Genomic DNA, 8,630 nt, shown 5'->3' with positions numbered 1-8,630 from the left:
AAATTCTGAACCCCTCGAATGAAAATTTTGGCTTCACCGTTGAATGGACATCGATCAATTCGGTTTTTGATAATTCAATTTTGTAGGTTTTCAGTTTGGTTGAGTTCGGTTTGATCGATTTGAGTCTGTCTAGAACAATATTTGCATGTGTATTAGGTGAACCTTGTGTATTCGTCAAGTCGTTGTACCAATTTATTGCAAATGAACACTGCAATAACTGTCAGAATTTTATTTTCACTACAAAAAATTAACACCAATATGAAGTGTTCACCTCATACACATTTAATACCTTTACTAGAAATATCAACCCTAAGCAATACATATTTATTACGCATACTACCCAACCCACCAACCAAAATTAAAGCTCCAACACATGCCAAAAAATTCTCACAATAATACAAAGAAAAAGAAGCACCACCTTATTTTACTCAATAAAACGAAAAATATTACTTCTACAACTTTCTGAGAAGGTTGCAATTAAGCAAGTAGTTTGGGAGCGGAGCGGCTCAATACTATTGGGGTCTAAACCCTAGCTTTATTGAGAAACCTTAATTTTTAGTTTTGAAAAACAAAACTTTCTTATAAATTTTTTACTTGAATTTATTTTTCTAGCTTTTTAAAGTGCAAAGTTATGAATAATTATTTTAAAATCTTTTTTCTAGCTTTTACTTCGAAATTCTCATTCAATAGTCATTTCATTTGCAATTTCCTTACCAGAAAACCACAACAATTACAAGTAATTCTCTACAATATATATATATAACTTTATTAGTAAAGGAGACAGCTTGCAAACAACTTCCTGAAAAGCATTGCACTAGCTTCTTGAGCTTTGCAAGTGCAATCAAAGAGGCAGGCAGACAGCTTCTGAAAAGCCTTGCAGTAGCAACTTGAAAAGTTTCACATGAGTACATTCTTTTCTTCTATAAAATAAGAATTTTTATTTTATTTTTTTGCTTAAAATATAAATAAATAAATAAGAAGCTACATTAGTCTATTGTGTATCAAGTTCAAGAGAAATAAAATTGCTCTCTCTCTCTCTCCCCAATACTCTTTAGATGCATCTTTTGTTCTCTTATATTTTTATTAATATTTCATAATACGTTATCAGCATGAGACTCTGCCATTTTCGAGTATTTACTTTGCAAAGATGTTAATAATGGTAGTTGAGCATGAAAGTGCAAGAGGCAGGCCGAGGGGGGGGGGGGGGGATTGAATTATAACTTTTTCGCTCAGTCAATCGACTATCTGAACAAACTAGTCGACTATAATGTAATGCAGAAATAAAAGTGCAGAAATTAAATGACACCAGATATTTTATACTGGTTCAGATTCAATGTGAATCCTAGTCCAGTCCCCTTGGGTTGCAAGGGTATTCTCTGCAGCTCTTTGTAAATGGTTTTGGTACAATGATTGTTTGAATGGAGCTCCTAAGTCTACACTCAAAACACTCACAATCTTTTTGATACAAAACCTCACAAATTATACTATATCTCTCCTTTCGTTTTTGTTTACACTATACCACTCAGGAATACAATGTTTATGAAAAGTAAAGCAGAGAACTTGAGAGAATGAGACAAAGGTATATTTTTCTTCGTCTCCAGAGTCTTATATTTATATTCTTCAATTTGTGTAGTCGTTAGACTATTTTCAACAGAGATGTCAACCCAAGAGAATTGATCCTTGTAAATTAGGAATATTGAGGATCCTAATTTCCAAGAATAAAGCAAGAGCTCATTTAATGTTGTACCGATTCTTTCCTTCTATAGTATCTACTTGCTTCCTTATGTATGCTGATAGCTATTCAACGTTGTACAGCTGCTTTCCTTGTGCGGTATTGATCTTGTTTGAATAGTACTTTGTATATGTTGTTCTAATTCAATCTTGGAATCTTCATGATTTGCACTGATTGATCTCTTTCCTTTCCTTTGACATAGCGTAAGATTTTACAATCTTACTTGATGATCTGATCCTTGTTCCAAAAATAAGCATGGGCTTATTTTCTTTGCACTTCATGGTAATTTTCCTTTGCAGCCGACTGAGCTTTATTTGGATTTTGGGCTATTTTTCCTTTGCAGCCGATTAAACTCCTCTTGTCCATTGGGCTTTGTATGTCCAATAGGCTTGGTGGACCTTTGAGTTCCTTTAAGTATAGTACCTACAAAAATAGTTTGCCATCATTAAAATCATAGCACTAACAGAGTATACCAAGGGGTCGTTTGGTTAGAAACAATTAATCCCAGGATAACTTATTCCGGAATTAGTTATTCCACCTTCCCACAGGGATAAAATAATACTACAATCTCGGGATAACTAATCCCAGGATTAGTTATACCACTATTTTATCCCAACCAAACGTGGGATAAATTCATCTCAATATAAGCTCGGGATTATCTATCCTTATCCCTTATACCAAACGAGCCCTAAGAGTATTTCTAAGACTTAGAGCCCGTTTGGATTGGCTTATAAGTTGCTTATAAGCTGTTTTCAGCTTTTTTGAGTGTTTGGCTGACCAGCTTAAAGCCATTTTGTGCTTAAAATAAGCACAAAAAATTAATTGGGCCCGTTTGGCTTAGTTTATCTAAAGCAGCTTATAAGCTGAAAAAAGCTTATAAGCCAAAAAAAAAAAAAAAAAAAAATTGGCCTATCCCAACTTTTTTTTTTTGGCTTATAAGTTGTTTCCAACTTATAAGCTGTTTTTTTTAAGCCCATCCAAACAGGCTCTTACAACGACTTTTCCCAATTTGAAAGTGAAAAATTACTTGATCTTTCTTCATATCAAGGGTAAAATTATTACTCCACGTGTTTTAATCTTGCTATGCTAATGATTACCAGCATTGATCCGATGATATGTCTTGTTAGGACTAAATTCATTTAAGTGAGATATGTTTATTGTGATTACAATTAAAGTATGTTAGAGAAAAATTCTCCACATTGTGTGCATGCCTTGGTTTGCTTATGAAGTGTTTTAAGCTACCATAATTTGATATAGTTAAGACATGTTCAAATGACCATGTTTCATTTTGGAGAATTAAAAAAATTAATAACTATTACAAATACATATCCATTCTCTGAAGTAAATTATGTGACAATATTTAGTAAAGTATATAAATTGAGACATGGCCTTGTTAGTGAAAATATCTCGACTCATCTCCAGAAGTGATTGCACAATTGAGAAAAAATATTTGAAATATCTTGTGTTTTACTGGAAAATAAAGAAGTTGATATTATATTTTGAAGAACAAAGCGTTAGTAGAAAGATTTTATGGTCCTAAACTTAAAAACAAAAGGAGTTAAGAAAAAAAAAAAAAAAAAAAAAAAAAAGAGGTAATTTTAATAGATATAATTTCCTTATGAGTGATCATTGGAAGAGTTAGCGCTTTTTTTACAGCAAATCAGCCATTGCCTTTCCTATGCACTCAAACCTCGTTATAGTGCAGCGTTTGTCTGAAAATATCATGACTATTATAGTGACAACAACAACAACAAGCCCAGTATAATCCCACCATGTGGGGTCTGGGGAGGGTAGAGTGTACGCAGACCTAACCCCCACCTTGAAAGGTAGGGCGGCTGTTTCCGAAAGACCCTCGGCTCAAGAGAGGAAAAGAGAGGAAGACAAGAGGAAAACAAGTGAGGTGTTGTTATATATGTATATTGGCATTAATTTGATGTTTAGATCTCATTTGACTGTTATAAATAAAAGTGTGCACAAAAAATTATGTTTTGTACTTTTTATGTTATAAACGAAAACAAAATACTTGTAAATTTTACCAAAAAGAGTATGAATGTTAAAAAGGCGAACATCAGTAGCCTTTCCTCATGAAGCGAAGTAATGTTATAACTTGTTATAACCAGGTTTAACGGTATGACTGAAAGAAAGATGCTCACACGTTCCACCGAGAATTAGAAAATTATATTACAACTTTACATTGTAGGACAAAAACACTATACATGAATGAATCAATTAAATTGTTTAAATAGTTTCACTGTATAGGTCAACCTTTTAGGAAGAATTTTTGTGAGATCTCACCCTTGAGTCCAAAGAACCAGTCTTTGTACATTGCTGTAGTTGGATGAATAAAATCTTTAATTACTAGTAAAAATATCTAAGTATTGATTAAAACAAGTTATAAAAAGTTAAAAGTTAAAAACAGTTCCAAAAGAGAAAATGATCAAAATGGTTATTAATTTATATATATATAGAGAGAGAGAGAAAACGTAACCGATCGTCCTTAATGTATAAAACGGTCCTTAATGTATAGAAAAGGTAATCTTTTAGTCCTTTCACATATACCCTGTAACTGAAATGTTCTTTAATGTACAAAAAACGTGATTGTTTTAGTCCTAAACTCTAAAGTAACAGGCAAGTCAAAAAAATATGTTAAGTTTAATCGGTCATTCATGTAAGAGAGCAAAAGCTACCTTTCCTCCCGTCATCATCGTGTACGCCTGGAAATATAGAGCAACAGGTGACAGAGTTGTGTTATGATTTCAAATCACAAAAATACTTCGACTATTGGTGTGAAATTTTTTTCATCAAAGGTATCGAAAGTTAATATTTCTACTTATCATATAAGATTCCGCTATGCCCGACGAAATATTTAACTCCCACTTTTTATATTTTTATACAACTCGTGTGAGTTGCTTGTTAAATTTAAAAGATTTTTTATTTGTAACGTTGTTTTTATGATTTAGAACTAGATGATTAATTTTTCCATTCATGAAGGTAAATTTCGATTACAAGATATATATGAAAGACTATAATGATCACTTCTTTGATAGACTAAGAACCATTAGGGCTACGTGGTTACATGTGATTGACTAAAATAGTCCTATACTATGACCATTTTAATACTCCCTCCATTTTAATTTATGTGAAAGGCACGGAGTTTGAAAAAGAAGAGACGAGTTTTAAACTTGTATTGTTAAATAAGCCACATATATTTTGTGTGGCTATAAAACACTATAAAGGTAAATTGTTTCCTCATGTAAAGAGCAAGCTTAAAAATAAATGGACATTCATTCATAGCAGAAAAATCACTCACTCGTATCTGAAAAGGCAGGCGGGGAGAATAGCAAGAGGAGGCCTTTTTCTTTATATTTCACTATTTCAGAAATCGAATTGTTGCCTAACGAAAAAATGTGTCAATTTTTTTTTTTTGGCACGACTTGATAAGGATATAGGTTCATATAAATTAAAACATAGTATCATTTTCTCCAAAAAAAAAAAAAAAAGAGAGAGAGAGAGACACTCTTCCGCCTACAAAAGTGGGGATACATATTCCTCCTGCTGGGAAATATTTCCATGGAGAAAAATGACATTTGCTTCTGAAAATCATTTTCCCTCATACCAAACACACCTCTAAAATCTCTAAACTGAAAATTGCTTTCGCAGATGCCCTCTTTCCTGATTCTATTGTTTACTACATTTTTGCTCTATTGTGGCACTTTAACTCTTTTAAGTTTCCCAACTTCAACGAACCAAAAAGACGAATAAATTAAACGGAGAACTTCCACATAAAGTTCAACCAACCATTTAATTCTTCACTGTACAAACCTGGAAAAAAGAAACAGTACACACTATAGTCACTAGTCATCACTTCCTAGTAGGAACAAGTAGCAGAAGTTTTTCTCTCTGCAATGGCACAGCATATTTTTCATTCATGTCAAGCATCAATGGATCGCCATTATTTGGAAGAGACCACTCAAAGTGATAAACCAAACAAGCAAAAATCAAATGCACTTCTTTTGTAGCAAAGCTCAATCCAGGGCACATTCTCCTTCCAGCACCAAATGGCAAGAATTCAAAATCTTGGCCTTTAAAGTCAACATTTGAGTTTAAAAATCTCTCTGGCTTGAATGAAAATGGATCCTCCCAAAGCTTTGGATCATTGTCCAATCGCCCAAAGATTCACAAAAACCAGAGAGTTTTTTGGAATTGTGTAGTTCATGACTTGGCATGTTTCACTTGCATAGTGAGGTAAAAATGCTATTGGTGGATGCAGCCTTAAGACTTCTTTAATGCAAGCATTTAGATAAGAGAGTTGAAAGATTGTTGATTCTTTAATGGGGTTTGAGTTTATCCCATTTTGAAGTTCAGAAAAGAATTTCTTCATTACATCTTTGTTCCTCAGAAGCTCAGCCAATGCCCACTCAATTGTGGATGTCAAAGTCCCTGTCCCTGCTGGAAATATTTCCTACAAAACATTGGAAACATTTTAAAGAAAAGAGTCAACTATGCCAATCATGCAACTTAATTCATAAAAATGATAATATCCCCCTTATGCTGTCAACAAACTGATCATATTAATAAAAGGAGTAGTAGGGTTGCAAATCAGACGGTACACAACTTGATTTTGGAGGATACGACACTTTAGGTCAAAAAATTTGGATGACGAAGAGTATAACACTGTAGTGAGATAGAAGTTCTCTTAATCAACTACTCATTATGATAATGAACATTCCACTTAGAAACTAAAAAATGACTCTTCAGGCAGTTATAGTAATTAAAAAATGACTCTTCAGGCAGTTATAGTAATTGACCGTACACTCATGCTTTTATGAGAACAAGGAACTGGAAGTCCGTTGTTACTGGTCTGATCTTTTATTTCCTGGGTGTGTCAAGAATGGTAATATCTGACCTATTGGTACGATAGGCAATATATTTTCGGTGTAAAATCAATATTAGTGCAACTTAATTGTTTCCAGGTTACTACTATATCGATGTGCTTTGAAGAGTTACAATTATTATTAAGTCAACTTTAATGATGGTCTATAAAGATTATAAACTATTTGTGAACAAAACTTAAACTCTTTATTCTTCCATAATTTCTACAAAGGCACTTTGGTCTGAACATGTGAGTGGAATAAGGATTGATTGCAGACTAAGCGGCCAATAATCTCCTCCAAACTTCAAAGGGACTAATTGCTATATATGTGCATACAATTTTGACACTTGTCACTTGATAGTAAACTGCTTTTTATTGGAACAGAGTCTGTTTCAATAACAAGTTTCCAGTAACATACATAATGAGTTCAATTTCTCCGCAATAAGTATATAAATTTTTCATACTTTCAGATTAAATCGAACTACAATAATAGACTAATAGTAACGCTTCAGGTCATGATACTACGAACTGAAGAAAATAGAATGATAACTTACTATAGCCGATTAGCTGGAACTCGGGTTAATTTCATCGATGGTCACTCAACTTTCACCTTAATCACTAACATCACTAAGAAAAAAATTGGAAGAAATTGTAATGAAGAAATCCCTCAACTCTACCTAAGTATCACTACCTAAGTATTATAAAAGTCACTACATTTTTTATTTTTTATTTTTTTGGTAAAAAAGCTACTCAACTCTGCATAAGTAGCACAAAATCATTAGGACAGAATAAATATGCATTTTTATGACACATACACAAAGTTGAATGACGTTTTTCTTTAAAAAAAAAATTAATGACTTTATGTGGTGCTTATGACAAAATCAATTATTTTTCTGGTTATGGCAACATAGTTCAATGACTTTCGTGTGATATAGTGTAATGACTTTGGTGCAATAAAAATAAAAATTGATTAATCATCCGTGATCCAACTATAGTGTAAAACCTTTTTACATATAACTTAATTAATAACATAATTAATGTGCAAAGTAATGGTTTCTCGAAAGTGATGGAGAAGGCAAAAGGATTTTTACATACCAGAAGCATGTAATTGATTTGATCATCAGAAAATCCATTAGCAAGCATTAAATCCAAAAAATCTCCATATTTCTTGACATCAGATTCATTGCAATGATGTTCTTCTCTTCTCTCCTTTATTATCCCTTCCCAAATTTTAAACAAATTATCAAGACACCTCTTTGCCTTTTTCTTTTGACCTTGAATATCAATCCCATCAAAAATTGGAAAGAAATCAGCTAAAATTGGAGTGGTCCCACACTCCATAAACCTCCAAATATTCCCTTTCATCTCACTTGCAACTCTCTCATCTTCCAACTTAACCACAATCCCTTGAAAAACAAATATTTCCCAATACATTAAAAACAACACTAAAAACAATATCCCCAATTTTCACAACTTTACCTTGTTTAAATACCAAAAAATCCACCATATCAAGAACTCCTTTTTCCCTTTTGTCAGCAAATAATTCCATTGCTTTATTAGAAAAAAGTTCAGTCCTCCACAATACCCTTATAGATTTCCAATGACTATTACATTCAGTAGACCAAAGAAGTGAATATCTCTTAAGATCACTCTTTTATTGGTGTTGCTTTTGGTGCATAACGTGCAGAGAGTTTTTTATCATGAGTTTTTAGTATTTCACTTGCAGATTCTGGTGAAGACCCTATAATTGTAAGCTGGTTTCCTAATTTTAAAGAGATTAAAGGGCCAAGCTTTTGGGATATTTTTGTGACTGTGACATGGGGTTTTTTCCCTATGACAAAATATGGGATGTTTCCTATTATTGGCCATTGGAATGGTCCTGGTGGAAGATTATTTTGGCGTTTCAAGAATGTGGACTTGATTTTATTGAAGATTAGATAAACTAAAGTTGGGATAAGAAAAATGAGTAAATAAGTTAGATTGAAACATGATAAGTTCATTGTTTTGGTGTCGAATTTAGAAGGA

The 8,630-nt window shown here is 32.8% G+C and overlaps 1 protein-coding gene across 1 annotated transcript; it reads right to left on the bottom strand.

Annotated features, from left to right (window-relative positions):
* Positions 1-5,593: 5,593 nt before the first annotated feature.
* Positions 5,594-8,154, bottom strand: LOC132066093 ((S)-N-methylcoclaurine 3'-hydroxylase isozyme 1-like). The gene is made up of 4 exons (XM_059459480.1): positions 8,085-8,154; positions 7,701-8,011; positions 5,966-6,194; positions 5,594-5,814 (listed from the first exon to the last, which is right to left on the bottom strand). The coding sequence occupies exons 1-4, from the start codon at positions 8,152-8,154 to the stop codon at positions 5,594-5,596; spliced, it is 831 nt and encodes a 276-aa protein (XP_059315463.1).
* Between the last annotated feature and the right edge of the window lie 476 nt (positions 8,155-8,630).

The sequence above is a fragment of the Lycium ferocissimum genome, chromosome 1, assembly GCF_029784015.1.
Source record: "Lycium ferocissimum isolate CSIRO_LF1 chromosome 1, AGI_CSIRO_Lferr_CH_V1, whole genome shotgun sequence".
NCBI lineage: Eukaryota > Viridiplantae > Streptophyta > Magnoliopsida > Solanales > Solanaceae > Lycium > Lycium ferocissimum.
This window is presented reverse-complemented; position numbering and strand designations above follow the sequence as displayed.